This window comes from Myotis lucifugus, unplaced genomic scaffold, assembly GCF_000147115.1.
Source record: "Myotis lucifugus unplaced genomic scaffold, Myoluc2.0 scaffold_161, whole genome shotgun sequence".
Classification (NCBI taxonomy): Eukaryota; Metazoa; Chordata; class Mammalia; order Chiroptera; family Vespertilionidae; genus Myotis; species Myotis lucifugus.
The window spans coordinates 938,081-954,416 of NW_005871209.1; the positions used below are offsets into that span (position 1 = coordinate 938,081).

Here is a 16,336-nt window from a genome sequence, read left to right on the forward strand (position 1 = left end):
GTGTGCTGTGAGGACTGCCTGTCGCTATGACCCCCGCAGTAATTCCTGGGCAGAGATAGCACCCATGAAAAACTGTCGGGAGCATTTTGTGCTGGGGGCCATGGATGAATACCTCTATGCGGTTGGGGGCAGAAATGAGCTGCGCCAGGTTCTGCCTACAGTTGAGAGATATTGCCCCAAGAAGAACAAGTGGACTTTTGTGCAGTCCTTTGACAGATCCCTTTCCTGTCACGCTGGCTACGTGGCGGATGGTCTTCTCTGGATATCAGGTAGAAAATGCCTCATATGTTGGATTTGTCAAAAAACACTTTCCTTGTGGGATAAATTTAAAAGCTTTGGTAGTGTGGCCATGTCTAATTGGATGAATGAGCCAAAACTGCCATTTTGGCTAATTAACATTCATTGATTACCTACTCTATATAGAATTATGACTTTCTGAGTGATTAGTGAAGTAAAAATTCAAGATGGAAATTAATAGCCCATCACACCCCTTTTTTGACCAAACCTTCTGTTGTTTAGATTGTCAGCTTTTGATATTCATGGATTGTATTGCACACCTTTGCTTTTACCTTTACCCTGGGCTGCCTGACTATGAGTCTTTCATCAAAGCCAGGGCAGGCAAAATAAAAGCCCAGGAAACCCATTTTGATGGGTATAGCAATGGGTATCCAGGTAAGAGGATTGCTGTGCATTGAGGGAAGGGATTGAAACTATTGGCTAAAATAATGTTTCATATTACCTGTGTAGTGACTCATGGCATCCTAATCCTTCATTCCTAATTAGTCTTCCATTCTTTCTGATCATTTGGCAGGCATTATTATTTTAGTTTCCTTTTTTCATCATTTTTTAAAAAGCCTTTTGATGATGGAAAAAGTAGAGAGGCTAGTATCATGAACTTCATGTACCCATGAGCCTAGCTCCAGCAGTTATTCACTCGCTTCCACTCTTGTTTCATCCACATCCACATACTTCTTCAAATTCCCCAGGGCTGCCTTTTCACTTGTGCAGAAGGAGTCGGGGCATATGTATTAACATCCCAGTATCAACCTGTGTTTCCAGTTCTATTATTGCAGCAGTTCTCAACCTGTGGGTCGTGACCCCTTTGGCGGTCAAACGACCCTTTCACAGGGTCGCCTAAGACCATCCTGCATATCAGATATTTACATTACGATTCATAACAGTAGCAACATTATAGTTATGAAGTAGCAACAAAAATAATTTTATGGTTGGGTCACAACATGAGGAACTGTATTTAAAGAGCCAGAAGGTTGAGAACCACTGTATTATTGAAAAGACCTAAAATGTTCTCCTTTGAAAGGTTTGCCTATTGGGGAAGAAAGTTGTATCTTTTCTTAGTTGGAGGATACTCAAGCACTTAAGCCCTGACATGATGTTAAACAACCCAAATAGAACTTGTTGAATTTCTATGTCAAGGTCAAAGAGGAAAATCAAATACTGTAGTCTTCAATTAATGACATCAATCGGGTCTGTGACTTTAAGCAAAATGACATATAAGGAAACCTATTTTACCATGGGTGGTTGATATAAACAAGAGTTAAGTTCCTATGGCATCTCAACTACATTCTAACAAAGTGACATTGAACGAAATGATGTTATCTGAGGACCTGCTGTACTAAGAGTAATTCTGAGATGTTTGCAGGGAGAAGAAACACTCATTTTTAAATACACCTGTGAATGCTTCTCAGCTTCCTTCAACAGTCTTCCCTAGTGGTTTAACTTCTGCTCTGACAACATTTTCCCTTGCATTTAAACTAAATTTGTTTGGACTCTGCCCATTTTTTCCTTCTGCTGTCCTCAGTAACCAAGGAGAAAGCCACAGTCTTGCTTTTCGTGAGTAGTGCCTCAGTTATTTGCAATTTACCAATTTTCATTGAAGAACCCAGTTCATGTCAGGGCTTAAGTGCTTGGTAATGAATGAATGAAGCTGAGATTATGACTAAAGAAGAGGATAATGAGGTGGACCCAACAATTACTGATCCTATATACCAAACAAACATTAGATATAAGTGTACATGTATATATATATATATATATATATATATATATATATATATATATAATCAGTAATATGCAAATGAGGTCAAGACTCCATAATGGTTACGAACAGCTCAGGAGGAGGGGCCGGATATGGCCCGAGCCTGATAGAACAACACGCAGGTGCAGCCTGGAGCCTGAGAGATCAACACAGAGGGGCACCTGCTCCAAGCCTCAGATGCGGCTGGGGGCAGGCCCCCAGAGGGGACACACACACACACACACACACACACACACACACACGCACACGGTGCCTGCTCCGAGCCTCCCCCTAAGCCATCAGTAGGACATCCCCTGAGGGCTCCCAGACTGTGAGAGGGGGCAGGCTGGGCTGAGGGACCCCCACTCTGGTATTTCAATAAAAGCCTCATGTGGTGATTTGTTCCTTTCTCTTTAAGTATAAATTTCAATAGTTAAAAAAATAACTACCAGGGCTATAACCCTTTGCTGAAGAAACTTCAAAGTTGGCTATAAATAAGTCTTTGATATAGAAAGAACAGATCTCTACCTGACTTGGCTAACAAAACAATGATGAATTCATGAACTTAATGTAATTTATATTTTCTTCCAATTTATATTTCTTCCATTGATTCATTTAGTTTTCATATGTTGTTAATGTACTGCATTCCTACATTAACAACATCTTCTGAATTTTGCATGAATTTCTCACAAATAGTTTTATAAATATTTCTCTTTTTTTTTTTACTACAAAACTAGCTTTTTAAAAAATGCTGGAGTTTCCCTTACATGGTCTTAAGGATATAACTACTTAGTACTTTCTTTAGTGAAGCCTTAAAAAGGCACTGAAGCTTACCTTAGACTGGCTATAGCTATCACCTGGTATCAAGCTGACTTCTGCTTCAATATGGGTCCATATAATTCCGTTTTATTAAATGCATCAACTTATTACAGACCTTATTGCTATATCACTCTGTTTTTTTCCTACTGTAAAAAGAAATACATTTTTTTTGTTCTTTTTTTTTCCACTAATGTACGCTGCCTGTGTTAACCATACTTAATGAAAACAATCACAATTTTCTCAGGTTTGTTTCTCCCTACTGTGTACTTGAGATGAAAAACACACTTCCCTGTGTATAGTGCAGTACTTTTAATTGGAAAGAGGAGGAAATCACCAGTGACATTTCTAATACCTTAAGTCGTCTGCCTCTTTTTTCAAGCCCAGCTTATAATAAATCAATTGTGAATCTAACCATGGATAGGGAGGGCGGGCAACAAGATTTGCTAATGGGCCCCTTTTAAAAAAGATGGATATATTTCACCCTGACTATCACTGATTTCGAAGAGTTACCCTGATTTATTGGAGCAGATGAAACTGTTTGAGGCTATTCCTTATCCTTTACTAAATAATCAATTATTTCCAATTTAATTGATGGGGGATTGGGTCATTGACATTCTTCTGGTATTTTGCAAGCTTTGCCGGAGGTAGAGGTAGTACAGATTATAGAATGTGGATTTAGGCCTTATTTTTGTGCCAGAGAACACATGAATGTTCTTTGGAGACTTATAATTTTCAGTGTGCCCTATTTCTCCTCAAACCCCCTTCCCTTTCTCTGTTCGTTTTGGGGTCAGGACACCTTGAACATCTTTTCATGGTTTTTAAAGTGAGACAAGGAGAGATGAATTCAGAAAATCAGGCTGATGGGTATGCCCATTAGCATTTGATTTAGGATATTAGAGACAGTCGTGTTTCACAGGCTCCGGTCGTACTTGCCATTGTGACCCAATTCACAAACGCTGCACATCATTTCCACTTGAAATCCACAATACCGAAATAAAATAAGAATTAAACATCCTCCAGTTGTGCTTTGAAAGGTCTGCTCTCCATTGTAAGGTATTGTCTGTGAAGTACTAAAAAGATCCTTTTGTGTGTGTGTGTGAGTGAAAGTGTGTGAGTGAAAGTTAATCCTGAATTCATCTTGCAGAACAACTTACCTAAAAGCATCAGGATAATGGGAAGCTAATGACAAAATCAGTTTATTTTTAAAACTATAAAAATAAGACAAATGCTACTGCATTTGTCCAAATGCAGTGTTTAGTGCTTTCTTGATCCTTTGGTGAATGCTGCATTCTTATTAAGTCTAATGCTGGCTCATAGATAAATAAGATTAATTCAGCAAACATACTTCCGGCCCTCTAGGAGCTGACAGTCAAAGATTTTTGCAGATATTTCATTAATGAGAGAATAGTTGTTGAAGCTTCTTTAACTCTCTAGAAGATATGTTTAGTTTTATTTTGATTAAATTTAGATGAAGCTTGCATTGCCCCATTTTAAATAACTTTAATTTATTCAAACCTACTAAAGGGGCTTTGGCTTTTCTAGTATTCACTAAAATTAGAACTATGTAAATTTTCATTAACATTATTTTAATGCCATAGCTTTAGCTTTAGTCTATCTGTGCAAATACTGTGCTTGCATCTAAAAATTATATACAAAATATTGGGAACTAATAGATGGCATGGCAGAGGCTGGGTGGGGGTGCACTGAGGTCACAGACTAGGGTCACACACATGAAACTCGCTCCACTTCTTACCAACCAGGAGATGCTGAGCAAGGTTCCTAGGCTTGTTAAGTCTTATTCAGGCTAGTGCTGGAGGGACAAAGGAGAGGAAGACATAGGTCTTATGCTGGGGCTCTTAGTATAGCAGAAGGAACAGACTTTTAAAAGATAATTATAGTACAGCATATGCTCTGTATGAGGGTAGAAGTCTTTCCTAGGTACAGAAATAGTGTAAAGCAGGGAGGAATTAGTGCAAAGGGCATGAGAGATTTCAAACAATTTTGTAGCACCTTTAGTCTAACTAGGCCTCTGGTCCATTGGCTACTTCCTACTTACTCATGAACCTTCCTGTCCTCATGCTAGGGCTTCATGGTCCAATCATTTCAATAATTCTCTTGCCCCCTGGCAAGCACAGTGTTAGACAAATTCAGTGGTCCACTTTGTCTGTGTCTGTGACTGGGCAGCAAACCCCGTGGGAGGAGCCAGTTAGCAGGAGCTCCCCAAGACCTCTCTCCACTCTGCACTAGCATCCTCACTTCCCTCAAAACCCCCTCCCCTCAGACTCAGAGAGGGGATCTTGCCTTCTGTTTCTCAGAGCAAATGTAAGCGAGGAGGTTCTCACAGCAAATCGAGTGAGATACAAAGAGGTGGTGGAGAGTGTGAGGAGACAGATGGGCAAGAGATGCTCTGGAAAGGGGACAAGGGCAGAGGGTTGGGAAACACTATTGAGGAGGATGCAGAGGAGGGGAACTAAGGATGTTATAGAAGGGCGGGTGAGTGGCATCCACTACTACAGGTCCAAAATATCTCCTCTGCATTTCTCAGTCAGGACCTACTTGGTAATTTCAGTGAAAGCCATGTCAGGGGTGTGGAGGAGGTTGAACCTAGAATGCAATGCTAGAAATTGGAGGCTAGAATGCAGTGTAAAAGGAAAGCAAGGAAGTGAAAACCGCATTCTAGCTTCCACTTTAGACTAAACTTCACTCCCTGTATCTGATCTCACCAGACAACTTTCTGATCATTATGCTCCTGCCGACAGGGAGAGAATGTGCTGTTTCTAGGTACACACATATTTCTGTCCATGTGACAGCACATTTTTTTTCATTGTAAATTAATAAATAGCATTTTGGCTTTAGGAAGAAAAAAGAGGATAGGAAGGAAAGAAAAAGAAGTAAGTTTGGCTGAGAAAAGAGAGAGTAGCCAGAGGAGGAAATCCAGGGTCAAAGGAGGGACTTTTTTTTAAGGATGTGAGTGCATTAAGCGAATGCACAGATAAGAGAAAGGAGAGAGTCAAATGGAAGGTGAAGGGAAGAGGGGCATCCTTGGTCACTAAATGCTGAGAGCACCTCCCAGGTGTCAGGAATGGTGATAACTCCGGGAGATTCAATATTGACAGACACAGGGTCCCTAACAGGCGAGAAGAGATTGGGAGGGATTCAGTCTGGGACAGGAGGAGAGACCCCTCAAGCTCCAAGCCTGGAGGGCAGGAGGCAATGCTGGATGTGGATACTGCCACGGGGGAAAGGCAGGAACCTGAGTAGGTGCCTTAATGGAGTCAATGAGAGACAGGGTTGCCTGTCGAGGTTGTGCAGTGTCAGGACTCGGTAGAGCTCCTAAAGGAAGTGGCCTTGGAAGAAGCCTCCGAGAGAAAATAGAGGAAATTGACCTATTACAAAGAGATTGTGCCAGAGCCCATACCGAGGTTGAGAACCACAAAAGTATGGCAACTCGGTTTGCAAATATCTGTCCTATTTTTGGTCCGTGCTCAGCAGAGAACTGGAGAAGGCAGATCCTTGAATTCAATCATGATGGGTGGTGTTTAGTCTGGGAATACCTCAAGGATGCTGTTGGAAGAAGGTCAGCATGCTGGGATTCCCGTTAGGTGAGTGTCAAGGGCTTAAGGTTTGCTTGAGGGAGAACCAGGTGTGCTGAGGGAGTGAGCAGAAGGCAGAGCGTTTGCTGCCCCTGGAGGTGGCTCCCACATGATGAAGTCACCTGCCTGGTAGAGGTTTGGAGCTTGATCACTTGGCCTGTCCACTTCATTGTAGCAAGCAGCTGCCCTGGCAGTTACTTTTTCTCCTCTTTTTTCACTGCTGCCCCAACCTTTACTACTCCCCAACTGAAAGAGATTAAAACAAAACCACTGCAATATACAGACCATGTGTCATAGAATTGTACACTTGAAACCTATATAATTTTATTAGCCAGTGTCACCCCAATAAATTTTATTAAATATAAATATAAAAAGCCCTAGTTGGTTTGGTTCAGTAGATAGAGCATCGGCCTGCAGATGGAAGGGTCCCAGGTTCGATTCCAGTCAAGGGCACATGCCCAGGTTGTGGGCTCAATCCCCAGTAGTGGACATGCAGGAGGCAGCTGATCAATGATTCTCTCTCACCACTGATGTTACTCTCTCTCTCTCTCTCTTACTCTCTCTCTCTCTCTCTCTCTCTCTCTCTCTCCCTTCCTCTCTGAAATAAGTAAAAATATATTAAAAATAAATAAATAAATATAAAAATAAAAAATATTTTAAAAAGCCACTACAGCTGAGATGGAAGCCAAATAATCAGATAACCTACTTTCTCCAAAATAATTAACAAAGCTTTCATCCTAGCTTGCTCCCCTGGAGAAATAGCACTTTATTTACCCTCAGATTACTGCTCAGAGAATGAGGCTTAAAGGGGTTACATGATTTCCCAGATCACATAGTTAGTATTTTATAAAATTGGAATTTGTGCCTCTGGCTTCTGAAAACCATGTTTTCCCCATGAAACCACACAAACTAGTTGTTTATCACTACAACAAAGATCTCAAAACATGCCCACGTGGTCAGAAGAACTTCCAAATGACATGATACACTGGAGAACAGTCAAACCTGGAGAGTTTTTAGAATCAACAATCATTTGTTTGTCTTTTATGGTTTAACCGACTGTCTTTCCCAGGACACAGAACGGAGCCACATAACATCTTCCTTTCTGTGGTTTTGTAGTTCAGTTTCTAAGCCATAAATGTAACACAAAGTTAAAAAGAAATTTAGTGATAATACGGAGCTAACTCTAAACTGCATCTGGTTTAGATTAGAACATTGTTTTCTGCAAGGATTACATGTTATATTTAATACTAGAGGCCCAGTGCATGAAATTCGTGCATGGGTAGGGTCCCTAGGCCTAGCCTGCGATCAGGGCCGATCATGTTCCGGGTCTCCTCCTTCCTTCGCTCCCTCAGTGCCCCACCACCACCGCTGGTCACCCACCATGTTCTGCGTCGCCCCCTGGTGGTCAGCGCACATCATAGCGAGCAATCGAATTCTCTGGTTGAACTCCAAAGGGGACAATTTGCATATTAGCCTTTTATGATATAGGATAGTCATCCAGTGGCCTTTAAAATTGTTAGTTTAGTTAATTAGAAGAAAAAAAAGTCTAACCCATTGACTCCAGAATTCCTCTCAAGGAGAGAAAAGAGAAAAGCCTTTGGTTAGGTGATCCATTTGTGTCTATGAACCTAGAAAAAGAAGGTAGAATAGTGAGCTAAATTCCTCTACCTATGAATATGGGAAATAAGTCATTTTCTTTCTTCCTAAGAGGAGAGAAGATTAAAGCTTTATCATAGAAATGGGGAATGGCTGAATAATTGGTTAATGGCAGGAGGGTGATAAAAGATCCAGCAACAACACAGCTAAGCCAGGACAACAGAGACAAGCAGAAGTGACCTTCAGAGGTTAACCCTGCTAGGAACATGCAGAAATCTTTGGAGGCAGGATTTCAGCTTTCTGTAAAATGAGGAATGGGAGAGGGAATTTTATTAAGATTTTGAAGGGCAGCTGACATCTGCATTGAGGTAGATTTTACCCTTGTTTATCATTTCATTAATTTAAAATAGCACATTTGGCATACTTTACATATTTTGGGTCACAAGTTTATATCTGTTCACTCTAGGTAACATAAATACAATTTTATTTTCAGCGGCATCAACCCTTCCTTTATAGTTTGTAAATTTGAGACTTTCTTTGCAGATTTTGAGTATATTAATTAGCCATCCATTTGTGTGGTTTGCTCAAGTGTGACAGAAATAAAATGGATACTAGTTTTAATTTAATGCATGGATTAAGTATACTTCTACTCGTGATGCTAATTTAGTAGAATGACTCTTGGCTTTAATTGTTTATGTAGCATTATAAACACTCCAAAAATATGGACAGTCTAATCTGTAAAATTGATAATAAAAAGCTTATTTTTTTGCATTTATTGCAAATATTCCCATGATGTCCCTTTTATCAAGGACTAATAATGAGTTTGTCTCTATAAAAAATGATTAATATGAACTCACACCTAATATCAGGTCATTCTTTTGATAATTAGACCTTAAGTGTGAAGGTTTAGTCTTTTGAGAACTAGAGTGATTTTACAGAGGAGATGCTTAAACTATTGAAGGAAGCAGCCTTTGATATTCTTGTAAGCCAGCCAGTAATTCTGGTTATTAGAAAAAAAAGAGTTATAAGAAATCTATTTCATAATACAAAATTAGTTCATTATTAATTTTGTATTCCATACTTACTTAGTTATTTTTTCTATATTCCATACATACTCATTTGTACCTTTTATGAAACTTTCATAACAAACTAGTACAGTATTGTAGTAAACTTCCCTTTGTAGATTGCCTCTATACCGTGCACTATAGTTCATCTGAAACCAATGAGAGATCTCATCATCTCTGTGTTGATTATAAGGAACCTGAGTTTGGCTGTGTTAAATGGTCCCCCAAGAATAGAGTCATAAGTGAGCCTGTTGATAGCACAGCCTGTCCAGAAACTCTCCCCCTCGACTAGCGTGAAGCTGGGCACTGCAGGCCTCCAAGAGGCTTGGCAGAGAACCTGAGCTGGTTTTCCATGATCTTGAACTGGCCAGCAGGATTCCAGCTTGGAGCATCTCCCCCGAGGGCATGGGCACACTGGGTTTTTTGCATCGGGGTGGGTACTAGTTTTGTACTAGTGTGGGACTCTGTCAACAGAGGTATTTTCTTTCCTTGAAAAAAAATTAGCAGAGCTCCCAGACTTGACCTACCTTGATCACCAAATATTGAAAGTTGTTTTTTCTAAACACACAATTTTATAGACTCCACTAGCATTGACCAGTTGCTGCTCTTGAACAGAGTGGGTTTTGGAAGTCGGTGAATTCTCAGTAGTGCAGACAAAGATTGCTTGTTTGGCAGTCACCTGTCATCCTCTCTCCGGTACGCATTCATCCATTTGTCACAACACTTTGTAGGGAGGTGAACAGGGAAGCTTAAGAAAAATGCTTTCCTCTTGTCTTGATGATAGAAAGCATTGCTCACTGCTGGTAGCATGGTGGTAACTTTTCATTCCTTCTGGCAGTTTTTAAAGACTTATTTGACTTTGGGGGAACCTGCTGTATATCTTTAAGTCACAGTGCAAAAAAGTATAAGACAGGGTCGTTCATTTTCAATTTTGGTGGAAAGTCTTCACTTTGTCCGTGGCACTTCAAAGTTAGGGAAAACTTGGCTTTAAAAATGGATGCTGATACGAAATGGCATATTTAATGACAGATGTATCTATAGAAAGCTGTTAAGATGCAGATTATTCCCCCCTGGGGTAGGGGAGGGAGATCAAAACTGCCAATCTATAAAATATACTCGATGGCCTGGAATCTATCTTTGCAAGCCTTTGATTGCAGGGGACAGTGGAGCAGCATGTGGCATCATAACCCAGAGCAGACAAATCAGCTTGATGACTTTCAAAGCCAGGAACACCGCTGCAGGCAAGGGTACTCCCGTCTGGGAGAAATTAAAACATATAGCGACTGTTATTAATTCCATATCTATTTTTGTATAGTCAAATCTGTATGCAAATCCGTAGCATCTCATTTCAGCAGATGAATCTGAAAGTGAGGAGTGTTATGTGAAGGGAATGTAATGACCGAGCTCTGCCGATGAGTAACACTGCCAGAGACAGGTAGACGGAGAACTTGGGGGCTTTTTAAAAAACTTAAGTTTTGTACTGAGAAGAAGTTTTTATTTATGTGCTCATTTGTAAATTATTTCAAAGGGAAACACAATAAAACCAATTTCTGAGGTTTTCCCTGGCAATCCTGACTTGGCAAAAGTTACAGCACTAGGTTTTTTAGGCACCTCCTGTGGTTTAACATTCTAGGAGTAATCAACCAAATAACTAACTAGGATTTCTGTCTCTACTCCCAACTAGTAACCCAGTATCTCATTTCTAAACATTGTCTGTCATGTGAGTGAAAATTTGTATGTGAGGGTAAGGAATCTAATTACTGAGTGCAGATTTTAATGCAGCTGATGCAGCTGTGGAAGACAGTAAATAATAATTCTGAAGAGGGTAAAGATAAACTGTGTGCCCTGCTGGGGAGAGAGGATGTAATAGCTACATTCTAATCCACTGGTGGTGCATTTAATCTATAATGGGCAGAGTTTGGTACATATAGTCGTGTAAATATTTTCAAATAGTGTCATAAACAGATAGTTTACTGCAGTAGATATTAATTCTGTCCCATATTTCTAAAACAAGTAGGTAAACCATCAGAGTTTTGAAATAGTGGGTGGGAGCTTTACCCTCTGTTCCCTCTCATTTGGAGAAATGATTATAGGTGAGCTGGCTATTAATCTGGCGGTTATGGCCCAGATCAAAACTTGGCAATCATTTTAATACTGAAGACTTGTGAGGTCTCAATAGGTTTGATTATTCTTGTGGAGAAAGAATTATTGGACATTCAGTTTTTAATCAGATAAGAAAAGGAAGGTTGGGAGGAAAAAGTAAACATACCGCTGTATTTATTTTGAGATACATTTTCGCTCCATGTAGGCACTTCAGCCTCAGCTTTCTCAAGTGTGTTTTCTTTTCATTTTTAAAATGAGACATTCAATGAGAAACACAAAAAAGACTTTTTTGAGGGCAGCAAGCTCCTTTCTCTCTGTTATTTGCATTTCCTCCTTGGACAAATCTTTCATTAAGCTTAAAAAGTGGTTGCAAGCTTCAGAGAGAATTACAAAAAGAAAAAGCCCTCCAGTTAATAATAGCCATGGTCAATTACATGAAAGATATAATCTCCTTACCAGAGTTGAATGAGAGAGTAATGACTGACCTGGACAGGTTCCCTCCCCTTCCTGTATCCATTAGTATTAATTGATTATTTCAGCTCAGTTGCGGGCTATGCACTAACCCTCTGCATTCTGGTTGACTTGACGCCTGCCCATGGAGTTGATGGAGGTGACCTATTTAAAGTATCTGAACTGTCAAAGCAAAAGTGATCATGGACAAAGTAAAACAGACAAGGAAGACTTTATTCAAGACTATGGTACTAGTGGAGAGAGACCAGAAAGCAGTCCGAAATCAACTCCTCTGAAAAAAAGAGGCAAGAGGGTGTTTAAGACCAGGGGTGAACTAGTGGGAAAGTACCGAAGGGCTTTGGAGGAAGGTTGATCAATGTGAACTGTTGAGCACATTCAGTTATCCCTGAGTTGGTAAATGTTTTTCTCTGTGTTTGGGACATTTGTGTTTGCTGATTGGCACCCCCCAAAGTTAGGCTCCTCCCCTCCATAGAAAATGGGAGCTAGGGGCATGGTCTGCTTGGTGATTACATTTCAGGGGATAGCTCCAGGTCTTGGAGGAAGATATTCCTCAGTCTAAAACTTGCAAGAGCGTCTTAAATGATTTACATCTTACAGAGCCCCAGAACGAATTTATAATTAAAAGTTTTCTAAAGTTAGTGCTCTATGAAGAGGGAAGTTAGGGGCCTAGAGGCAGGAAGAAGCTTGTGTATAGTCAAGCTGACAGGGATAAGGCTGTCTTGGACAGTATTGTAACAGTACTCATTAAAAAAATTATCTTTATTGTTGAAAGTATTACAGATATCCCTTTTTTCCCCCCATTGGCCCCTTTCCCCCTGCTCCCACCACCCCCTCCCCCAGACCTTTACCACACTATTATATGTGTCCATGGTTTATGCATATATGCATATAAATTATTTGGTTAATCTCTTCCTGCCCTTCTCCCCACTTCCCTATCTGTTTCATGCTTCCATGTCTCTGGATCTTTCAAAAAAATTCAATAGGAAACTTTTTAGTCTGGCTCAATTTTAGATATTTATTGCAAAAGTAGCTGCTTCTTTGTGATACTTATTAAAATAAGAATGTTATTCATTTTATACAAGTGTCTAGTAATATGTGTGAGACAATATTTTTAAAGACAGAATTGGAGGGGGGAGGTACTTATATTTCTGTTATTGCCTAACATTTATATTATATTATTTTCTTTTTGCTGCTTTCTTTTTTTAGCTTTTCCATTTAATGGTAAAAATTAAAGTAGAATCAAGTATTTCTGTGTTTTCTAGGGCTCAATGTATACCACAAACATGAAAAGAAGTATGGGAAATTTAGCTAAAGGTGTAATGATTTTTTAAGTTGTTCTTGATTAAGCAGAAGGTTTCAGGTTTTTTTGGATCTAAGCGGTTGTCAAGAGGGCTTTAAAAGAGTTGAGGACAGCAGCAACTATGCTCTAGAACTATGCTGTCCAGTATGGTAGCCATTAGCCACTTGTAGTTTACTGAGCACTTGAAATGTGGCTAATCTGGACTGAGATATGCTATGTCAACTATACACTGGATTTTGAAGACAATATGAAAAAATATATCTCAATATTTTTTACATTGATATCATGTTGAAAAGATAATATTTTGGCTATTTTTAGTGAAATGAAATTTATATTTGGTTTAATTTCACTGTTTTTACTTTTAATGTGGCTACTAGAAAAGTTAAAATTGCATATGTGACTCACATTTTTGAGTCGTGTTATATTCTATTGGATAACATTGGTTCTAGATTTCTTTTTTAAAATATGTTTTTATTGATTTGAGAGAAAGAGGAAGAGAGAGAAACATTGATCGGCTGCTTCCTGCATGCCCCCTACTGGGGATCCAGCCTGCAACCAGGGCATGTGCCCTGATGGGGATTGAACCAGTGACCTCTTGATGCATGGGACAACACTCAAGCAACTGAGCCACACTGACCACAGCTAGATTTCTTTTTATAAGTAACGTCTTTTCTTAGATATGGTTCTTCTAAAGCAGTGGTTCTCAACCTGTGGGTTGCAACCCCTTTGGCGGTCGAACGACCCTTTCACAGGGGTCGCCTAAGACCATCCTGCATATCAGATATTTACATTACGATTCATAACAGTAGCAACATTACAGTTATGAAGTAGCAACGAAAATAATTTTATGGTTGGGTCACAACATGAGGAACTGTATTTAAAGGGCCAGAAGGTTGAGAACCACTGTTCTAAAGAGATACCAGGATATCACTGTGTTAGTATATAGAAGACTAGAGATGTAAAACTGTCAATTTAGCTAAAGACAAGAATTTTCTATAGAACTATGTTCCTGGCATAAACTGCAGAGATTTGTCTGTGTGCTGTATTCACTCCCCCTCCCTCTCTATTCATTTCCCCTCATTCTGGCCATGTTGGGGATCTTGCCAGAATTGGGGATCTCTTGCTAATCTCTGCATACTTGCTGCTTGCTCTCAACTGAATTGCTTCTGAAATGTTTCTTGAAAATGAAACGGCTTCAAAATAAGCTTCTTAATTATGGCATAGGTTCACCACAAGGGTATACAAACAAATTCTCAACAGTAGCTAATTTTTCTTTAATTGTATCTCATTCTTATGTTGGAATATCCTATTTCTTATTCATGAAAGCTCTAACACGTGTTAATCCATTACATACAGGTGGAGTAACTAACACCGCACAGTATCAGAATAGACTAATGGTGTATGAACCTAACCAGGTAAGAATCCTATAAGAAGAGCTCATTACCTTAATTAAAATGAATTTTAAAAGATGTCTACAGTAATTAGTAGTTGGAATGCCAAGTCTACACACACACACACACACACACACACACACACACACGCATCTTAAACCTAGATAGAAAAGGAAGCATCTGGATAAACTGCTTTTTGCTTCTTTTTTTTTTTTCTCATAAAGTTTTAGCTCCTTCAGTTTTATTCTATACAACATGCTTAACTCTTTCAGAGTTTTGCCTAATGTAGAAAAAAGGGGAAGATATTTCCATTATCTCAAGTAGCTGTTCATATTCAGAGGCATCCAAAGAAGGGATTGGAATTGTCCTGTTGGTATGTCCTTTTAGAAGGCATGTCATGGGCGATGGGGGTGGGCTTGCTTATGGTTTCATTATTCCAAAATAAAATAATGACTTTTATTTAACTCGGTATAGCCAAAATGTCCTAGAACAGGGTCTAGGACGCATCCAAAGTAGAAGTAGCTGAAGAGTTTGTTTCTCATCTGATAACTGGGGCCTGGACTGAAAGCATTATGATGGCTCCTGTCCCTCCTTCTGCCACTTCTCATGCAGACATAACATCCCCCCTCCCCCCCAAAGAACTATTTTTATTCTCTTTTCTTCTACCTAAATATCTATGACTTTAGCAAATATGGGCTGAAATTTGCTATTTCTATGATTTTGGTCATGTCAATTTTTTCATGATTATGACAATATTCATAATGATTTAACCTGGGGATTTCATATTTGTCTGCTGGAAATACTGGAACATGAAACAACAGGTTGGCATTGGCTGTCCAATTTGGGATTAGCCACCAAGTGTATGTCCAAAGTGACCTCAATCTATTTGGAATCTTTTTATTTTAACAATTACTTAATTCTGAATTTAACGAAGGTATTTCTGTCTTTGCAAGTGTGTTTCCTGATGTCATTAGAAGCTGTAGATTTCAGAGACCACATGTCCATGGGCCAGATGTCTCAAGAGGGATCATTAATTGCAGTTGCTTGAGTTCAGTGCACACGTGGTTAAAGAGGAAGAAGGTGTTAACGTTTCTCAAATGACTTCTGTCTCATGTTTGTACACACATGCTCTTTTTAAAAATTCTGCTGGCATATTGTTTACAGTGGGTTCTGGCAAACATCACATCTGCTTGCATCTTGCTCAGAATCTCAATAACTCTATCATCCAGCCCGGGTGCTGATTTCACTGCGAGGCCTTTGTGGAGAGTCGATAATGCCCGCCATCTGCCACAGAGCACATCGCTACCTGCCAACAGGCAGGCTGGGGTGACCTCTGCTTCCCCGCCACTGATTAGTATTCACGTGCTAGCTTATTAGGAATGACCCCACCAGGCCTCTCTGTTTCCTTGCCTTTGCAGCGGTTGTCGGCTCACCTGGCAGGCACGGCAGTGAAGGAGGCTAAAGATGTAATCAGGGGATGCAGGCAGGCTTTGCAAACCAGATGGGGTCCACAGTCCTATGGCAGGGGACCGGACTGCTAATGCAGACGCCAATTTCTAATATTATTCAGGGTTGCCTCAGAGAAAGCATCCTAAGAAAAGTATCATCAGAGTTTTGAGGTAAATCCACTCCCATGTAATGTACTAAAGATATTTCTTAGCGGAATACCTGAAAGAAAGGTTTGACTATTTTATTAAAGAAGACATTTAATTGGAAGGAGATTCTTAGTATGACATGTTTAAAAAGGAGAAGCAGCCCTAGCCGGTTTGGCTCAGCAGATAGAACATTGGCCTGCAGACCAAAGGGTCCCAGGTTCAATTCCGGTCAAGGGCATGTACCTTGGTTGCAGGCTCCTCCCTGGCCTGGGTCCTGGTCAGGGCTCATGCAAGAGGCAACCAATCGACATGTTTCTCTCTGTCTTTCCCTCTCTCTTCCACTCTCCCTAAAAAATCAATGGAAAAATA

At 40.0% G+C, this 16,336-nt stretch overlaps 1 protein-coding gene across 1 annotated transcript in view; it reads left to right on the top strand.

The window, feature by feature from the left end:
• Nucleotides 1-16,336, top strand: part of KLHL32 (kelch like family member 32) — a 176,647-nt gene that overhangs the window by 144,585 nt on the left and 15,726 nt on the right. The window contains exons 8-9 of the mRNA XM_023759760.1: nt 1-269; nt 14,338-14,396. The exon at nt 1-269 is cut by the window's left edge and continues 68 nt beyond it. Of these exons, the coding sequence (XP_023615528.1) occupies nt 1-269; nt 14,338-14,396 (328 nt within the window). The remainder of the gene's footprint in view (nt 270-14,337; nt 14,397-16,336) is intronic.